The following is a 21,516-nucleotide window of genomic DNA, read 5'->3' as shown; positions in this document are numbered from 1 at the left end:
TAGATAGATAGATAGATAGATAGATAGATAGATAGATAGATAGATAGATGATAGATAGATAGAAAGAAAGAAAGAAAGAAAGAAAGAAAGAAAGAAAGAAAGAAAGAAAGAAAGAAAGAAAGAAAGAAAGAAAGAAAGAGGGGTTTAGATGTGCCTTATCGGGTTAGAAATGCAAGAAATAATTTGGACAAGAAAATTCTTGCTTCATCATTACTTCAATCCCTATTTTATTTAATAAAATACGTGTGTGCTTTAAGATTTTCTTGGTGGTAATATTCTCAGCATGAATAACATCTTATATTGCTTACATAACATGCCTAAGATGAGAAAAATATTTTCGTTGTTCCTGTGTTATTTAGCCTTTATTCTAGTTTGAGATTTTTTTTAAAAAAATGCTACCACCAAGCACTCTTCTAATATACAAGAAACTAATGGTCATATTCCAGCAAATGATTGTCTAATTAACCTGACAAAAATCAGCAAGCTATATGCTAAATTTCTTTATATAAACATTTAGACTTATTCCAGAAAACATTCTGGCCCCTAAATGGACAGGACATGAACCTGGATACTGTAGTTCTATTGGCAATTCTGTAATACGTAAGTTTTCCTAAAGATTCTTTTTACATTGCCTTTGATTTAAGAGTAGACTTTGAGTCTATTATTTGAGACTGAAGCTGCAATATCCAATGACTACCACCTTCTCAGATTAATAATTTTGCTACATCAAGATACATTCATGTACATTTGAAGTAATTGTAATAGTGATCTTACAGAACAATTTAAATATCCTTGAGGTCATAAATGCAGATGGGTTGCCAAATGCTCAAATCTTGATCACATGATTGCTAGGATGCTGAAATGATTGCAACTGTAAGGACCAGATGTAAATAACTGCAACTGTAAGGACCAGTTCGGCTGTAACTTCAAATTATCATAGCTCAAGGTGTACTTATATCTGTTATGCAAGTGAACCTTCATGCAGATTGGTTCCCTGGTCCATCCCCGTCTACTAGATGGGTTTACCTCATCCAGCAGGAGGTAAATTGAATCTGTTGGGTTATGTAGTCTCCTGGCTATATCATCCCTTAGCCCAGATAATGTTTTGGTTGATCTTAAACAGAGGATTTGATAGTTAGGCCTATAAAATGACAAGGATAAAATTCTTCTTTTTTTAACTTTGGCCCAAATTGGCATGCTATCCATTGTGACAATGTCAGACCAACGGTTGACCAGAATAAGAAACCAATGGCATACAGGTCAATAATACTTTTATTGTAATGGTTGGTAGTAATAGAATCATGCAAATCTGAATACATTTTCCCCTCTCTTACCTTAACTTTACTTAAGAGCAGGGCCTTATCTGAGACATTTTTCTCATGTTATTTTCTTGGCTGAGATTCAAATCCTCCTCTGACATTTTTCTTCATAACAGATCTTCCTCCTGTCCTTCAATGCCATTCCCTATATCCTTTACAGACAACACCTAACAGTTATACTAGCTTCCTATATGATAACCACAAACAGGTAGAATCAGTAATATGTACTACTAAAATATCTATTATCCTATAAAACCTGTAACTGATAAACCTGATTGTTAGCCATCTCTCTGACCAACAGATTATAGACTTCCTCTATAAAACCAAATATGGATAAAAATCAGAAAAGTTTCCAGGTTCTTAGCAAGAGCTATGACTGGCAGAAGTCAATTTGACATTCTCTTTTTATGAGTGTTTCAGTGTTTGGCTTACTATGTCCTTTTGAACTGTGTTTTTAATTGGTTTGCAATTGTAAGTCAATAAAAATAAAATACATGCATAAAATACAGGGGCTTTTTGCCTCATTTTCTCAAATCCTAACCCTAACCCACAGATTTAGGAATTTATAAGAATCGTCACATAAAGGCATAACATAAGAAGTGGAAAAGAGCAGCATTCAAATGATTCTGAATTCCAATTTTATAAACCCCTTTTGGCTTCAAAACACTAACTTGTTAGTTGTACATTAAGCATGTAAAAGTAAAAAGTTGGGATTGTAATTTTACTTTTGGAAGTCAATGCTTTTCTTTCTTTTTTTCTGCTTTACCATACACTTCTTTTTCTTCTCTTTTTCCTTCCCTATTTTCCCACTATTTTCATTTTTTTCAGTAGTCTATATTTTGATAAGGTTAATAATTAAGAAAAGAAAACACTCATTTGCCAACACATTGTTTCTAGATTTCATGTAGGTCAGCTGTCCACCATTCCTTACCACAGCATAATAAGGAAATTGCCTTCTAACTGTTCAGACTGGTTTCTAATGAGCATTTGTTTGTTCAGCTTTGCAAATAGGTAGTTGTTGCAGATGAAGCTTCTATTTTAAAAGTAGACATAGAAATACAGGATGTGAAATGGGATTTTATATTGAAAAATCTCGAGTTTTTCTTTTATTTTTTCCCATTTTTCCAACTCTTTTACCTTGGTAAAAGAAGCAGAAAGAGGGATGATTGGGATGATATGACTAGGATATTGATCACATTTTGACCTTAATGAGGTAAAAATGAAATATTCATATATACACTAGAAACATTTATTATTCTATCTACCCAAAATAGCTTCTTCCTGACAGTTTTGCATGCCTTGAGACTATCTGTGAGGAGAGTGGAAATAATTTCTATCTGGAAATGCTAACATTTAGAATTGGAATCTTGTTCTTTATGACAGTACTGAAGAAACTATAATTAAACATTAAATGTGCAAAGAGAGAGAGCGACAGGTTATGATCATCTCAAAAATATTCACTGACTTAGTTTCTTTTCTTGTCAATTTACTCAGTGCCACTTTCCCTTTCGAAATAATGAGCACTAGCAGAAAACTTAAATGCTAAAATGGGAGAGCTTGGCTGTAGTTGTATGAGTGCATTGTTATCTTAGAGAATTTCAGAGTCTGATCTATGACTGCAGATGGTTTTTAATGCTTCTTTGCATACAAAAAAAACCTATTTATGTAAGCACTTGCAATTTTTGCTAAGTGGGGAGGCTGAGGAAAAGAATCACCATAGATTGAAATTATAACACATGATTTAATTGTTATCATTTCCAAGCAGCAAAATTAAATTTTCAGGTGGAATAATTAAACATTCATCTCATTCATATTGAAATACACTGCTGGAATATACTGCACAGGTTGCTTTATGCCTGAAGTTTGACTAGTGGATTGACATTTTTATTATTAATATAGTGTGTGTGTTTGTGTGCTCGTGCACACGCACTAACTTGGATCCCCTTTTTATTTATACTTTCTTGGAATCCTATTTTTATGTGTAAAGACTAAGTGTTTTATAAGTGGGTGGATTCTACACAGACTTCATCAAAAAATTATTTATCTCTATGTGTGCATAAACAGAAAAGTGGGCTATAGATGAAATCTAGTAATTTAGAAAACAGTGTGTGAATCTGAAAAATGTAATATATAGTACTATAATAATCATTCAAAATTGAGTGGTTATTACTTCTTCACTCTCTCTGAACTGGCTGAGTTTAAGAATAGAACAACATACCCGAATTTTGCCTGCACTACTTCAGTGGGGTTTTTTTTTAAGAATTTTCAATGAATATTTTTATTAATCCATTTTCAAACAGTTTATAGGATAAAAAGAACAATTCTCCATATAAAAGACCGTCATGCATGCTAATTCCACTTTTAATATAAGGTTATCTTAACAGAATTTTGCAAGTCCAAATGTTCTTTCCCTCTATCTTTGTGAAAATAGGATGGTTCTTTCTGAAATACTTTCTGAGATTACAGTTTTGACCCTGACTCAAGTTTCTTTTAACTGACTGTTGTCCTTATTACAGCTCTTTTGTTCCTCAAGATTATTCCTCCTTCCTTCGTTTTATTTACTTACACTGAATACTAGCTTTCCTAGATTTGTGTAGCCGGTTACAAAAACCCAGGATTGCAAACTCCCTTTCTCCTAATTATCAAGATCTATCTTGCATTGTTTTTTGTGGATACAGACATCCATTCCTAATTATGCCAACACCAATTTTTAAAAAAGCATTATGACATAACAGTGCAAGCTCCACCCTGCCATAGTTGCACCTCAAGTTGAATGGTAGTAGGGGCAGAGTTTGCACTGTGATTTGTGATAGATGTTATTTCACTTTACACACCACTAGCCCTTTGCATCCTTCCCCGGTTACCAATGTATATTAATAATTTGGACATTTGACACTTAGAGAACTAAGAAAGAGATTGCAGGCACTTTCATCATTAATTTCAATATTTAAGCTTGGGGTGAAAACATAATACATGAACCTGCCGGGGGAGGTCATCTATCAGCACAAGGTCAGGTACCATTAGTATGCTGATGATAGCTAGTTATATTTTTTGACCTCAAGGCAAACAGGAGTACAGTAAAAGTGTTGTCCAACTACCTGGAGACTATGTAGGTTTATAGGGGAGGAATAGATTGAGTTTGAATGCCCCCAAGCTAGAATGCTTTGGGTTTCGAAAACGCTGTATCTAACCCCATTTTCTTTTCAATAAATTTGATTAATTAGACTCAATAAGAAAGCAGCTGAAGAGAGATAGTCATAATGAATGGAGAAATCAAGTCTGGAGTCTAATAGAATTAAATCACTGTCCATATCTAGGAAATGCAGTCTAGATTAACTTTGAATCTAGGTTTTATTCCAGCACCTATGTGGCTTCAATTTAGGCTTTAAGAAAGATAAAGAGGCTGATCGTTTCTCTGCTGTATCCCAGGGGTGTCCAAGCTTGGAAACGTTAAGACTTGTGGACTTCAGCTCCCAGAATTCCCCAGCCAGAATTGCTGGGTAGGTATTCTGGGAGTTGAGGTCCACAGGTCTTAAAGTTGCCAAGGTTGGACATCCCTATTGTATCCTGTTTGCTGCTGACTTTGCAAGTAAAGGACCCTAAAGATTGAAATGAAATTCATGTAGGCCAGTAAAACTACAAAAATTATATAAATGTGTCAATTAATGATAGATTTTATCATCAGTCCAGAAGGATATAAAAGTCCTAGATGTTGGGGATTTTAATTCAGGATACTTATTACTACCACATGTTTATCGGAACTAGACTGAATCTGAAAATACAGCAACATTTTCCATTTTCAATGTGCACATTTCAAATATGTCCTCATATTTTAGGATAGTATTCAGATGAGGTTTCTTATAATATGTTGGAGTCTCCTTTTACCTTCTTCTAAAAAAATGATATTTAGGATTAAGGGAGAGTTCCTAGTTGACAAGAATTCCATTCTCTGTAGTATGAGTGTGAGTGTTGTGTGTTTTCAAGTTAATATCGACAAATTACTGCAGATTTTCTGGCAAGGTTTTTCAGAAGTGATTTGTCATTACTTTCCTCGTAGGGTTAAAAGAGGGTGACTAGTCAAAAGTCATTCAGATGGCATCATGCCTAAAATGAGTCTAGAACTTCCAATCTCCTGGTTTCTAATCCAATGTTTTAACTGCTACACCAAACTGTTTTTTGCAGAGTTCATTATGGACAAACATTTTGATATATGCAGGATGTATGGAAAAGTATTGTGCCTTGCCGTTCTTTGTGGACTTTTTTTTATCTTGAAAGTTGGATCTCCAATTTTAGTAAGAATTTTAGACCAGACTGATATTTAAAAAAATATTTTCATTGACTGATTATCCTCAACCTAATTCTCAGATAACTGGACTTCTTCTGGATTCTCTAAGCATGCAAATGTTTGTTGATGCAAAGAAATGTGTGTTAATGATGAATGCCACTTCTTTTCCTGAAACAACAAACATGCAAGACAGATTAAATGTATACCACAACAATAACATAAATGAAGCTCACTTCAATTTTTAATTTAGCTTGAATTTTTGAAATTGTATAAGTTTGCACATTAAAATAGCATGCATTTAATGTCTTGTTGTTATATGACAAAGGTAATCTCAGATTTTAACAGGCTATAATAATGTATGTTTATGTTTCATATACAAATAAATGGTGTCTCAAGTACGGCTAACATTTGTTTATTCAGCATTCCATTAGTTTTCCTACAGCTGTGTGACATTGTGAGTGCAGAACTGATGTGGATAAAATGTGTTTGCTGTTTCCTTCAAGTAAAATTAGTTTTCATGAAAAAAGTCATCTTGGAGGCGTTAGAAAAAGAGTCAAGCTTTTATCTTTTGAGGATTAGAACAGCATGAGCACTTACCTCTCTTGGTAACATATGTATCAAAACCTTGGCAATTGGCCGGACACACCAATTCAGTCTTCCTTCCTCGAGTTCATTGATGCAAATTCTCCATGACCAAATATTTCAATCTTTGCCCTTTCTGCCATATCCAATCTAATCTCAGTAGTTTCTGCTAGAGAGCTCATTAGATTGGTAAAGTGCCTAACAAAATTCTAAGTCAGCAAAATGTGAAAGTGTCAAAGAATATAGCAACAGTTTCCTTTATTGCAGCCTCATCCATTATATCGTTGGATTTATTTTATATGTCTTCTTTTCCTCTTTTCCACTCTTTCCTTTGGGTTACACTTTATTTCCAATGCAATTCATTAAAGAGATTTTTCCTGCATAATGACTTATCCAAATTATATTGTGTATATTTATTCACTATAATAGTGAATAAATCTCTCAAAGTGTATTTTAATGTAACCAGTTATTTCTTTTGCATTCATAAAAAATATAATGTAAATCATAGTTGACTTAATACATGTATAGATCCTACATCTTAATTGGAAAACAGACAATGCATTATGTTATACTTAGGTTTTTAAAAACACTTTAGCTAGCGAAATGGATTATTGAATCAAAACCACTCAAGATTTCTTACACAAAATGGCAGTATGAAAAGCATCTTAATGTAATCTCTCCATATAAATTCACACTAAGCCTCCTTTTTGCTTGTATGTTTTATCAGTATGTGAACCTAGATAATTTATTCTAACAGGAAAGAGTAGTCTCTTATAACCAAATTGGTTTTGAAACCAGTGGTCTGTTTTATTAGGCAATCAAAAAATATTTTGGCTATAAAGATAGATAGAACTGAACAAAACTATTATGAGTTATACATTATACATTGGATATCTTGATAATTATCGAGATGTTTCATCTAAAACTATGGATATATGTTTGATTATTAGTTGTTAAATTAAAATGAATGTCTACTAGACATCCAGTTGAATCACAAACATTTTAAATGCCTGTAATATAGCGGAATAATTAGTTTTAAATATACTGGAATAATTATCCCAAGAAGATAATAGTTTGTTGATTCAAATATTTCAAATTGTTTCAATTGAGTTTCATATTAATGTATACAGTTGGTTGAAAATTGTCAAAACTTTATGTGGCAGAATAAATGATAAATATATTTCTCACAGCCTTAAAATGAGCTTAATTCATCAAAAAATGTCATGTTTATTAGACAATCCAGCAGACATTTAAGAAGCTTTTGGTATCAGTTTTTATGCTAAATACTGTACGTAGTATTTTTGAGAAGACTCTGACATATGATTTGGGCTTGCCAACTTGTCAACCTGTTAGTTGTTCCATTTTGGTTTAATATTTGCATAATTTGGGGAAGATTAATAAGTCTTCAAGATGTTAATATGAATGATATACCAAAAATAATTTTGTTGAACTTTGGGCTTAATGTATTTGTTTTGTTGAACTTTTGCCTTAAGAAGATAATTTTGTGTTAGAAATAAATTACCTGTGAATTTAATCAATGTTAAGTCTCAGCCATTGAATATAATATAATAGAAAGTCTATTATAGACTTTCTATTTCTTGCTAATATAATAGAAAGTCTGATCAATATGATTCATTTGTCATATTTGGGAGACAAAATCTAGAATTAATATCAGCAGTCAGCCCAAAATTTATGTTTGTGAGACAGTTGATAAATGAATTTTGCCCCATTTTATGACATTTCTTGCCACAGTGGTTAATTTAATGACATGGTTGTTAAGTGAATCTGGCTTCCCATTGACTTTGCTTGTTAGAGGGTGGTCACATGAGCCAGGAACATCGCAACTGCAAGTCAATTGCCAATGCCTAAATTTTGATCCCATGATCATGGGAATGCTGCAACGGTTTTAAATATGTCTATTTCATTTCTGTATTCTTAACAAAATTGCAAAATGTCTTTAATATTTCTGTAGTGATATATTCAGAAGCAGGATGTAGGAGGACTGGGAGCACCTGAGGGGAGAGTCAAAAGAGGGATCAGCTTAGAATCTCTGCATTGCCATAAGCACACTAAGTCCAACCCTTCTTGAATACTGTTAACCCTTATCTACCACCAAATTGTACTAACCATTAGTTAATTAGATTCCTCTGCATAAGTATGAGCAACAAATCAGTTTAAGCTGCTACTCCACATAAAAGGTAGTCTTACTCTATAGTACCTACTATTAAATAATTCTGTTTTTAATTCTTGCCTAAGATAAGGCATAGGATTTTATTCTTTATCCATACTCTTATTTTTATTGAAGGGCATATGGGAAAGAATGATTAGTTTCCATTAATTTATAGCCGGTTTTTAAGAAATCCCCATCCAATCACCGATGACATAATATTTAGAAATCTATCTGAACTGAGGCAAAGGATATATAACATATAGCTCAGTGAGTTACTTAAATACTAAATAATTCCGATTGAAATAAATCTATTCGGAAATGAGCACCAAATAGATTTTGCAGCTGTTTTATGCTGTCAATAGCTTCCTGGGTCAGCAAATATTAGTCATATGTTGATATTCTCTCTATATATTTTTTTCTTTGTCCTATTCCCAATTTGCTGTGTCTTTTATAAATTGCTAGTTGAAATCACCAGGATTACATTCTTACCTTCATTCAGATTTTTCTGCCCATACAGTTTTTAACAATATGCAGGGACTTATGGTATACCAATGTTTCAGATAAAAGCTACTTCTTGCGAAGAAGGCACAAGGTTTGGGAACCTGTCTATCAAAGGTTCCTTGGCACTAAAGCCCAATCTCGTACTGTAGCTAACCGAGAAGTGGCATGAGGCCATTGCAACAGATGGACCTGTATGTGTGCAGAGCCAAAAGACAATGTCTGTGCATCAAGTATAAATGCTGATGGCAACTTTCCCAGCCAGCGCCTTAGCTGTAGCTGCAAGAATGCCAGCTTTGCTGTGGATTAAATTTCCAAAGAACTGAAAAGAAATCCACACCAATGGAGATGTTTTACAGTAGATTCCAGGTACAAGCTAAAATAGAAAATAAAGAATTAATGTGAATCTCATCTGCTGAAATGTCAGACAGACACTTACTCAGGTTGAGCTGCTACCAAAATTACTATTGACTGAATATTATTCAATCAATACTAAATTGACTGAATAATTGACTGAGCCTAGTCTTAAAATCTTCTAAAGCTTCCTGCTGAGCAGTGTTGATATATCAAATCCCTTGTAAACGGAAGTTCATTGGAACTCATGCTTTATCTTCTTAGCACTGGGTATCTTGCAGGCTATTGGTTTTAAATTTGAAATTAATTTTAAGGGAAACTTTTTAATAGTAAAACATTTGCAAAATCGCAGATTGACTTTTCTAATTTCTCATTCCAACTCCCTAATTCCTCCATGAATAAGATCTTGAATTTCAGTTAATATAGATTCATTGTTTATATTTGTAAGGTGATAAGCTTGGTCTTCTCTTTTGTTTGTATGTGTGTGCATGTGCATGTGTATGTGTACATGTATGTCTCTAGCTAGCTAGCTAGCTAGCTAGCTAGCTAGCTAGCTAGCTATCTACCATCTATCTACTTTAGAAATAGTTCCTCTTACTCACAAACCTTTTGTGCTTCATACTTCCCCCCTCCCTTTCTTTTCCCACTCCTTGAGCACAATCCTCAGTTTTATATGTGTAGGATAATTAAATATTCCTCTTTGGGGAGACTCATTTTTTTTGAACAATTAAGAAAAGCATTCCATGTTTGGTATCTTTAATCATGAAAATTATAAATTATCTAATAATTAAACTTTTCTTATTAATATCCTTTGGAATTATATATGCACAATTGAGCTTCTACCAGCTGGGACATTCTATAATGGTATTATATCAGGAAAGGGTTGTTTTTTTTTTACAATTTAGCATGGTGTCAATTTATCAGATGCTTTAGTAGACACTGTTGTGCCATATCAGTAGTTGTCACACAAGATTACACTAAAGTGTAGCAGATTGTGAGGTGCCAGATTGGAAGGCTCTTCTCTGATTATTGATTCCATGTTCAGACAAACATTGTAAGGAAGTTTGGTCACCAATGTTATTAATCCTGAAAAAGAAGCTCCTTGGTTTTTGAAGATCCAAGAGCAAGAGATTTGAAAAGCACGAAAGAAGAAAAGTTGGAATTGTTAAAACATGAATGAAGAGTGTGTTAGGAATAAGTAAACCTAGATGTATTAGAATGTACTACTTTGTTTCAGATTATTACACAGGATACTAATTCAAGGCATTAGATTTAAAAAGAACCCTGCTAAAAAGCTCTTCAACCTAATAAAAAACAGAATTCTATCTATTATTATTAGTGAATATTTAGTTGTACAGCTGTTTTCTCTTACTGCTTTAAATAGTCTTACTGTCTTTAGAGAGGAGCACAAAGGTTAGGAGTAAAGTTGAATAAATCTCTAGATGTCTAATTAGTTTAACAGTGTTACTAAAACCTGTTATTTGCTGCAGATGTAGCTTTTCTTCAGATCGATTCCATGTGATCTTCTGGGTCTATTTTAATCTGATATCCTGATACAAAATCATACCGTTGTAACTGTTCTAACAATCTTTCTGTTTCTGCTATTGGAAAAACTAAAAGACACTTCAAAGCCCATTACCTGGTATCACACCTGGGGACACCTTTGCCTTTGGAGACACATTTACAATCCCTGAAAACAGAAGCTGGCACCCAAACTATCTTTTAGAATAGTGTCAGATTTATTAAGACACCAAATGGCAAAGAGAAACACACAGGTACAGTAGGTGTAAAGAAAAGGAAGAAGCCTCAAAAAAAAAAGAGGACAAAGGAACAATGGGTAGAGCAGAAGAAAGAAACCCTCTTTTTATATTTAATGTCAAGGGAAAGTATTTATTCTACTAGAGGTAGAAGGAATTATTCTCCAGGTATGGATGTCTGTGGGATGCAGAAAGCAGATATTGTTGCAATGTTGCAGTACAAATTCCACTCCTGAACTGCTGGCATGTGGCATATAGGAAAAAGACAGAGTTTGTGCATTTGGTACAGGGAGTCTTTAACTAATAACTAATCCCATCGTGACCATCCAAAATTACAACAGGCCTCCCCCAAGCTACAGGTACTTATATTTTGGGCAATTGTCAACCAGCCTGCATTTATAGACATTGGCAGCATCCTGCATTCACATAACCATATTATTACTATGACTATTATTAAAAAATTTTGTGGAAAACTGGCATTTACTTTTGGTTTCCAGCAAAAAAAAAATCCCCATTCATTGGGTATTATGGGATTGCTTAATAACCTCTACAACAGTGGTTCTCAACCTTCCTAATGCCGTGATCCTTTAATATAGTTCCTCATGTTGAGGTGACCCCCCAACCATAAGATTATTTTAAGTTTTCCGTATTTTTTTGAAAATATGTGTTTTCCAATGGTCTTAGGCAACCCCTGTGAAAGGGTCGTTTGACCCCCAAAAGGGTCCTGACCCACAGGTTGAGAACCACTGCTCTACAAAAAAAGGTTGTAAAATTGGGCACAGTCACATGGTGACCCACTTAGCAACTGGCATGATTACAACTAAATATATTGCTATTATAGCAATAGCACTTAGACTTTTATACCACTTCACAGTGCTTTACAGCCTTCTCTAAGCAGTTTTACAGAATCAGCATATTGCCGCCAACAATCTGGGTCCTCATTTTACTCCCCATGGAAGGATGGAAGGCTGAGTTAATCTTCAGCCTGGTGAGATTTGATCCGTCAAAATGCAGGCAGCCAGCAGACAACAGGAGAAGTAGCCTGCAGTACTGCATTCTAACCACTGCACCGCCATGGCTCCTTATGGACAAAAATTGAGGCTTACCTATATCAACATGGCTATTTTCAGTCACCACTCTGCAGATAAACTATAGCTATGTTGCTAATCTAATAGGAAACTCTTAGAGCTTGCACTATTTGAAATACCACTTACCTCCTCCCACCAAGAAATTAACATTGTGATCTCTAGAGTTTAGTTTAAATATTCTTCTCCTAGCATTAAAGATAACTGTTTTTTACAACCAAAATTCTCTCTCTACAAATTAATCAGATGCAAGATAATATGCGGGTCATGAGTCTATCCATAAAACCCACTCATTTGTGTAACCTCTGAAGACACCATAGCATCACTGCTATCCCGTCCCATCCATAAAGTATGTCTACTTATGTTTCTTTATAGCCCAAGACTTTGCTCTCCTTTAAGAGCTTAATAAAAAACCCAAATCTGTTTCTCCCACTTTTAATTAGCACACCTACTGAATTTATCTGTTCTGTGTATCTCTGAAAGGTATGACATACCTCTTGGGGGCTTGAGCCTGGCAATCCTAATTTTCTATTGTTATAAAGACCTTATTGATTTGTGACTCTTGTAATTTGTGTCATGCTTGCTCTCTTATGTAGTTCTCTTACTATTCCCAGAAAACAGGAGGGCAGATTTTCACAATTTGAAACTCTCTCATAAAATGCAGCGGTAAGTAGAAATAGGTCATGGTATGGGATTTGTTCATTATCTTGCCACAGAGCTTCTATGCTATCTTCCCACATTGATTAGTTCAAGCATGAACCCAAAGAGGTATTTAACTGGCTGTAATCTGGAGGTCATATATCCTGACACATTTGACACATTTACAATATTTTTTGTAATGAGGCTTTGATTTTGAAGATAATTGTACTAGCAATTACATAATACAAGGCAACAGTTAGGAACTAGTACAGTTGCATTCTGTGGTCATTGTGAACTAGGAAGACTTTGATTCAAGCCATTAGCTGGCCTTAGGTGAGTTAATTATTTTCCAATCCAATCCCTTCACCAACATATCATCAATATGTTGATGATAATATTGACCAATCTTCCAATGAAGACAAGAGGAACTGGGAAGAAATGTGGTATGCTTAGGAGCAGCTTTAATTACTGTTCTTACAGCAAAGCACCTTTGCACACCTGTCTGAAACAGAGTCCATGCATTAATTAATTATCTAACTTAATTAGTACTTACATCTATCAGGACATAGTGTTTCTTATTTATAGATAATTAAAGTTGTAATGATCAAAGGAAAATTCAGCTGTGTATAGATTGTTTCCTCTTGAGAAAAAGAGAGGAAAATTTGCCAGGAATTTAAAATTAGCATTGGAAAAATACTTACACACATTATGGCTCAAAGTAGAATTTTCAGAATTATATGGTAGCATTATTTCTAATGGGGCAGTTTTGGTGAGATGAATTTATTGTGACAAACAAGGAGCAGAGATATTAGAACAGTTTACCAACCTCTCTCATTTTCCAGAGCAGCCACAAAGTGCTGTTTTGAAGGTGTCAGCAAGGTAATACCAACTGTGATTTGCTGAAATCATACTCAGAACCTATGATTTGGAGTTGGTTTGTGAAGAACACTTCCTACCAAGGCATATTTAAATGGAAGCCAAGATATACTTAATTTGAAGTATGAATTCATATATTAATTTGACCAATGCCAAAGTACCAAAGACTAACAGCCAATACTTGGAGGAGAAGGATGTTATACCGTATATCCTCTCCAGGGATTGATACATACAAATCTTCAATTTGATTGGTTAGATTATAATTGCAGTTAATCAACATTAATATAGTCAATAATTACTGTTAACACAAATGACAACATTGCCTTTGTTCTTTGGGTAAACCTTATGCTTATTAAAATACTCTGGAAGAAGTGAGCTAGATAAAATCACTCTTCTTTGTACACAGAGCCTTAACTTAAGCAAGTGGATTTTTAAAATCTAATGTTTTTTTTCTAACTGCCACCTGACACCAACCACTAACCATTCTCCGCTATCTTATGCACTCCTGCTTGCAATCTTGAAGTTAACACTTTCTATTATTTTGTCAGTGCCTTTTACTTTAGGGACCTAATTTGTTTTTGCTGAGTTTACAGTTAAATCCTTTTTGTAAAATTGGGATTCAATGTAAGATTCTCCTAAATTCACTCTTCATCTATACATACAGTATCTCACTTGAGAATAACTATGAATTGAAACAAAACAGTTGTTCAATCAATTCATTTTGGTTTTAGTCTTTAAATTTTAAACAGAAACTAAAACTTTCCATCTTCTTCCAGACTAAGACAAGAAGTGAAAGGAAATGCATTAACAAAATAGATAGCCCTCAACTTACAATCACAATTGGGACCAGAATTTCCTTGGTTAAGCAAATTGGTTAAGTGGGTTGTGCCCAATTTTATAACCTTTTTTACCATGGTTATTAAGCAATTTGCAGTACTTCTTAAGTTAGTTAGTTTACTTTATTGATTAGCCCATGGGCCACATCAAAGTGCAGAATTCCAAAGACAAATTATTACTAAAATCTGATAAAATACAATTTAAAATGAAATTGGAATAAAATACAATAATTTAATATATGGATAAATAAAATATAATAACATTATATTTCAGTGTTACCCCTCCAATCTACCCCAGTCAGTATCACATATGTCGATCTCAACCGAACTATTTTGCTCAAGTACTGTGCTATATTAAATGTTGTTTTCAAATGCTGGCCACACATACGGTAAGTTGCTTTGATATGGGGTTCCCAATGGATCGTTCGCTTAGTATATACCATGTTTCCCCAAAAATATGACCTGTCCTGAAACTAACCCCTTGCCACATTTTTCACGTGGGCAAAAATAGAAGCCCACCCCTGAAAATAAACTCCCGGGACACCCCTCCCTCTCCGGCCAGGCAGAGCACCGCTCACCGACCTAGCGGTATCCCGAAGGTGCCAAGCCACGGGAGCCAGGGGGAAAGGCGCTCATGTTGCTTGTCGCCTTCATGATACCGCTAGGTTGGGGAGTGGCATTTTGCCTGGCCGGAGGGGAGAGTTGCCGGGCGGCTGCTCCCTTGCGAGCGGGCTCCTGAAGAGCTGGGCACAGTCTCAGGGGTGAAGCAGAAATGAGGTAACCACGCTCACGAGCAGCCACCCGGCAAATCCCCTCTCCTGCCGGGCAGAGCACCATTTACTGACCTAGGAGGTATCACTAAGGCGCCAAGCCATGTGGCGCTCTGCCCACCCCCCAGCTCCCGCAGCTTGGCACATTCGGGATACCCCCCAGGTCAATGCATGGAGCTCTGCCTGGCTGGAGAGGGGGGTTGCATGAGCACCTGTTCTGCCCCCAGCCTCACCAAGTCCTTGCGCAGCTCTCCCAGGGCACTGCCACCGCTGCCACACTCCTAACATAACTTACAAACTCTAAAACTCAGCTGCCAAGTCTTCCAGCATCGGTCGCTCTAGGAGTGCTGTCTATGGTGGGCCGGCTGCTGGAAGTTTTAGTTTTTTAGTTTTAGTTTTATTTGTCATTTATAGGCCACCCTTTTCCCTGAGGGGACTCAGGGCGGCTTACAATTCGTGGGAAGCAGTGTAAGACAAAACATAAAATATGTGAATAAAATAAAATAAAACAGTAAAACACAACATTCATTCAACATTCAGGCGGGGCAGATTAGGATCTTATCCCCAGGCCTGACGGGATAGCCAGATCTTAAGGGCTGTGCGGAAGGTCTGGACGGTGGTGAGGGTACGAATCTCCACGGGGAGATCGTTCCAAAGGGTCGGAGCTGCTACTGAGAAGGCTCTCCTCCGTGTAGTCGCCAGTCGGCACTGACTGGCGGATGGAATTCGGAGGAGGCCTAATCTGTGCGATCTGATGGGTCGAAGGGAGGTAATCGGCAGAAGGCGGTCTCTCAAGTACTCAGATCCACTACCATGGAGGGCTTTATGGATGGTAAGCAGCACCTTGAAGCGCACCTGGAGATCAACAGGTAGCCAGCGCAGCTCGCGGAGGATAGGTGTTATGTGGGCGAACCGCGGTGCGCCCACAATCACTCGCGCGGCCGCATTCTGGACTAGCTGAAGTCGCTGGATGCTCTTCAAGGGCAGCCCCATGTAGAGCACATTGCAGTATTCCAGCCTAGAGATCACAAGGGCTTGAGTGACTGTTGTGAGGGCCTCCCGATTCAGGTAGGGCCGCAACTGGCGCACCAGGCGAACCTGGGCAAATGCCCCCCTGGTCACAGCTGACAAATGATGGTCAAAAGTCAGCTGTGGGTCCAGGAGGACTCCCAAGTTGCGAACCCTGTCTGAGGGGTGTAAAATTTGGCCCCCCAGCCTGAGTGATGGAACATTGGCCAAATTATTGGGAGGAAAACACAACAGCCACTCAGTCTTGTCTGGGTTGAGTACCAGTTTGTTAGCTCTCATCCAGTTCTTAACGGCCTCAAGGCCCCGGTTCATCACATCCACCGCTTCATTGAGTTGGCACGGGGCGGACAGATACAACTGTGTGTCGTCCGCGTATTGATGGTATTTTATCCCGTGCCTCCAAATGATCTCGCCCAGCGGTTTCATGTATATGTTAAATAGTGGGGGGGATAAGACCGAGCCCTGCGGCACCCCATAAGTTAGGGGCCTCGGGGAAGACTCTCTGTCCGGCAACCAGCCACTATAGAGAGTACTCCTAGAGCGGCCGATGCTGGAAGACTCGGCAGCCGAGTTTTGGAGTTTGAAAGTTATGCTCAGAGGGTGGTGGCGGCGGCGGCAGCCAGTGGCGGTGCCCTGGGAGAGCTGCGCAAGGACTTGGTGAGGCTGGGGGCAGAACAGGTGCTTGTGCAACCCCCCTCCCAGCCAGGCAGGGCTTGACCTAGGGTTCTAGGGGGTATCCCAAATGTGCCAAGCCGTGGGAGCTGGGGGGGCGGGCAGAACACCACGTGGCTTGGTGCCTTAGTGATACCCCCTAGGTCAGTAAATGGCGCTCTGCCTGGCTGGAGAGGGGATTTGCCAGGCGGCTGCTCATGAGCGTGGTTACCTCATGGCTGCTTCACCCCTGAGGCTGTGCGCGACTCTTCGGGAGTCCGCTTGCAAGGGAGCAGCCACCCAGCAATCCCAAAACAATAAGCCCTCCCTGATAATAAGCCCAAGGCCATATTTTGTGGGGCAAAAGAAAATAAGACCCTGTCGTATTTTTGGGAAAACATGGTAGACCCAGGTACCTGTCTTTCACCCTCTCATATGGGCAACAATCAAATATGATGTGTTGCTCAGTGAATCTAGAGTCCTCCATTGACAATGGTGGATAAAAACTGGCTGGAAAGGTCGCAAATGTGGATCACATGACTCTGGGATGCTGCAATCATTGTAAAAACATGCTGGTTGCCAAGCACTGTGGATAATTGATATATAATTATCCTTAACAAATAAAACAGAATCACTGATTTACATGGTTGAAACAAGTAAGTAGCTTTTGAAATGATAAAATGAGAGCATATAGCTTTAAAGTTGTGCTTTGATTTGCTTGAAAACAATTTCGATAATAGTAATGTAATGGTCCTATATAATTAATTTAATTATCGTGGAGTTGAGGCAGATTAGCATGAAATTATTATTTATTCTTTGAGAATTACCAGAACTATCAGTACGTTGCTTATCTTTCCTAGTGGTACTTGTGACTAATAACATTTTGGCTTGCAAAGTAGTCTCTCATTTGCAAGTCTGAGGTTACTTGGAAAAGTGTATGCATATTTTTGCATAATTTATGAACTTATGCATATTGACAATATGTACCAAAATTGACCTAGACTGATTATGAATATACATGTGACACACAGACCCATTTCAGTCAGGATTCATGCAAGGATTCATACAGAGGTAGGGTTGCTTGAACTTGATGATGAACTCTGGAACTGGAATAGAAATGATACTCATCTTGGTGCTTCTTGGTTTCTCAGCACCTTTTGGTACCGCCAATTACAGAAGCCTTTTGGATAACCTGCAGGAATTGGAAATTAGGAGCACCATTTTGTGGTGGTTCTTCTTCTTCCTGGCCAAATCCAGTCAGTGTTGGCTGGATTCGGTGGAAGTTCTCTCTTCTTTTGTCAGGTACCACAGAGCTCAACTCTCTCTCTCCCCATCTGTTTTACATCTATATGAAATCCCTGGGTGACCTCGTCTGTCAGTTAGGGTTCTGTATCATGAACATACTGATCATATCAAAATATCTCTCTTGAGTATGAGTTAATCAAGTGAAATATGGTCCTCTCTCAGTGCCCGTAAACTGTGTGAGACCAGATGGAAAGGGACTAACTTCAAATCGGTCTTACCAACACTGAGTAGTTGTGGCTCTTGAGGTTCCTTGGAACTGAGGATTTTCTATCTATGTTCTTTGAGGGAACACAAGAGTGAGACGTAATCTGGGGAGAGTCTTGAATTTGCAGCTGCTGCTCAAAGAGTAATAGGTGCTAGCTATGACTAAGGGACCTTGGTAAAGCTCCATCTGGTGCACCACATGTACCCCTTCCTGGCCCAGGAATCCTTTCAGATAGTCACTCATACTTTCATCTTCTCAAGGCTTGACTATTGGAATACACTCTACCTGGGACTATCCTTGAAAATCACTCAAAAGTTTCAACTGGTCCAGAATATGGTGTCATGGACAGTGATGGGCATACTAAAATGACACCTCTGCTCCATGAGCTGCACTGGTTTCCACTAAGCTTGGCATGATTCAAGATGCTGGTAATTACCTAAGAAGTCCTACATGGCATAGGGCCAGACTATCTTAAGAATCATGTATCTCCCATAGCTGTGCAGAGTGGCCAAAAAAGCAGAGATGAGGAAGATATGCAAGTGGTGGGAGTTGAACTTCCTCTGCATTTGTGTCAATGGGCTGCCAAGTGCCCACTTTTTTATCACGTGACCCTAGGAGCATTATTGGGGCCATAACTCAGGGACCAGGCATAAGTAGGAGTTGTATAACACTGCTGTATGTTTGAATGGTTGCTGAATATATTGTCATTCATTGAGGACTAGCACTCTATCATATTATTATATGGAGTAAATGTGAAATGAAAGGTGCCAGTCATTTTGTCTTTATTTGGGAAGCTAAAGTAAACCTCTTTCACGTAACAAAATGATTGCATGCTGTGTATGCATGCCTGTGTCAGCATTTTCACTTTTCTTGTTTCAGAATCATTTCAACCTAAATGATATTAAAAAATAATAACATTATTTTCTTTTCCTTCTCTACAGTATGCTGTCTGGCTAATCCTCTGGGTTACATGGAACATATTTGTTATCTGCTTCTACTTGGAAGCTGGAGACCTGTCAAAGGTAATTCACTGCCTGATAGGCTAAATCATCTGATGTTTACCTCTCCTGTTCTAAAGACATTTGCTCTTACATATTTAAAATCTGGTCATTTCTTTAATAATCTTGGAAATGAGGAATATCAGGGTTGCTTCAATAGTGCATGTCCTAAATCACTGGCAATATATTATCAGTATAAAATACACACCTAGGAGGACAACTTCTAATGATGATAGTGAATGGACTAAGATTTCCAAAGACAATATATATATATATATATATGTGTGTGTGTGTGTGTGTGTGTGTGTGTGTGTATACATACATACATACATACATACATACATACATACATACATACATACATACATACATACATACATACATACATATATATATATATATATATATATATATATATATATATATATATAAAGTTAATTTCATACTTGGGAATACCATAACTTGGTCAGATGCTTTTAAATATGATGCATATTATTCTTTTTTTCTTGTGCATTGAGTTGTGAATTTGATATAGAAGTATGCATTTCAAAATATTTGTGCTTATTAGTGAAGAAAGGACAAGATAACTGGCATTGGCAACTGTTTTGTAATTTTGTTTCCTTTTTAGTAATATATAGAAGGATTGAAGTACCATATTTTTCAGAGTATAACACGCTCTGGAGTACAAGAAACACCAAGATTTTGAAGAGGCAAATAATAAAAAAAAGTTTTTGCACTCTGCAGACCTCCCAAAAACGGCCCATTTTTCATGAAAACGGACCTGTTTTTCATTTAAAAAAAGGCATGCATAGCATTTAGGAGGCTTATAGAGTGCTCCAGGGGGGGCAAAATGAGCAAAAAATGGCCCGTTTTACGCAAAAAAGGGACCCATTTTTGTCAAAAAAAGGGCATGCATAGTCTTTAGGAGGCTTATACAGTATTCCTGGAGGCTGGAGGGGGGGGGAAGCGAAAAAAATGGCCTGTTTTTCGCTCATTTCTGTCCTCCCCAGCCCACAGGAGCACTCTGGAAGCCTCCTAAAGGCTCTGCAGGGGCATTTGGGTGAAGGGGGCGAGGCCAAAAATGCTGTATTCAGTGTATAAGTCACACCCAGATTTTCACCCTCTTTTTGAGGGAAAAAGGTGTGTCTTATACTTGGAAAAATACTGTATTTTGTTTATACTTTAAGTGATTTCAACAACTTTACTTCCATATACATACTGAACACACATCTTGGGAAGAATAGGAAAAAAACATCTTTGTATGTATTATTTTTATGCCATCTTTATTCTGAATAAGGTGGTGTTCATAGTTTAACAGAACATAATAACAGAGATGGAAGGGAGGCTTGTGAAGTAGAACTCTTCCTACCAAGGTCATAGGACAAGATAGTCTAATAGGGTTGGAAGGGATGAAGGTTTTCTAGTCCAACCCCTTGCTCAAGCAGGAGACCCTATACCATTTTAGACAAATGGTTGTCCTCTTAAAAACCTCCAGTTTTTCTGGAAGTAAGATGTTCCATTGATTAATTGTTCTCACTGTTAGGAGGTACCTCTTTAGTTCTAGGTTGCTTCTCTCCTTGATTAGTTTCCATCCATTGTTTCTTATCCTTTCTTCAGGTGCTTTGGAGCAATTCAATAGGGTTGAATTTATGTCAACCCTTAGATATTGGAACCCCTAGTCCTTCTTTTCATTAAACTAGACATACCCAATTCCTGCAATGTTTTAACTTCTAATCCCCTAATCATGGTGCTCCATTTTCTTTTCCCCAAAGTACTGTGAGGTGGTTGCCCTGAGAAAATGGCTGGCCCAAAATCATCCAGCCAGCTGCCAAGACTATGAAGCACTTGAAGTCAATTCTGTATTCATACAGATCTAGCAATAGTTATCTGAGAAATCCTGTCTTCCTATAAATGTGGATGGAAGGACGGAAGGAAGCAACAAGGGAGAGAGGGAATTCAATGGGGAAGCCAATATGAATTCAGAAGTCACCTCCCACTCCCACTTATTTTTCTTTGCCTGTAATCATTCTGTAGGGTAATACCTCTAAAACAATGACCCAATAGGTCACAAATTGTCTAGTTTCCTATAAAGCTCTTTATGACACAGGTATATGTTACATTAGGCACTGTTTTGCTGCAATTAATTTTGTGGTCTAA

General features: G+C 37.3%; 1 protein-coding gene across 6 annotated transcripts in view; it reads left to right on the top strand.

The window, feature by feature from the left end:
* Positions 1 to 21,516, top strand: part of NKAIN2 (sodium/potassium transporting ATPase interacting 2) — a 595,332-nt gene that overhangs the window by 301,821 nt on the left and 271,995 nt on the right. For all 6 annotated transcript variants that reach the window (XM_087718532.1, XM_087718534.1, XM_087718536.1 and 3 more), the window contains exon 3: positions 19,303 to 19,383. In XM_087718532.1, the coding sequence (XP_087574658.1) occupies positions 19,303 to 19,383 (81 nt within the window). The remainder of the gene's footprint in view (positions 1 to 19,302; positions 19,384 to 21,516) is intronic.

The sequence above is a fragment of the Thamnophis sirtalis genome, unplaced genomic scaffold (assembly GCF_051295495.1).
Source record: "Thamnophis sirtalis isolate CommonGarterSnake01/CBP01778 unplaced genomic scaffold, rThaSir2_p1.2 scaffold_6, whole genome shotgun sequence".
Classification (NCBI taxonomy): domain Eukaryota; kingdom Metazoa; phylum Chordata; class Lepidosauria; order Squamata; family Natricidae; genus Thamnophis; species Thamnophis sirtalis.
The sequence above is the reverse complement of the archived record's forward strand: the minus strand, read 5'-3'. Positions and strand labels throughout refer to the sequence as shown.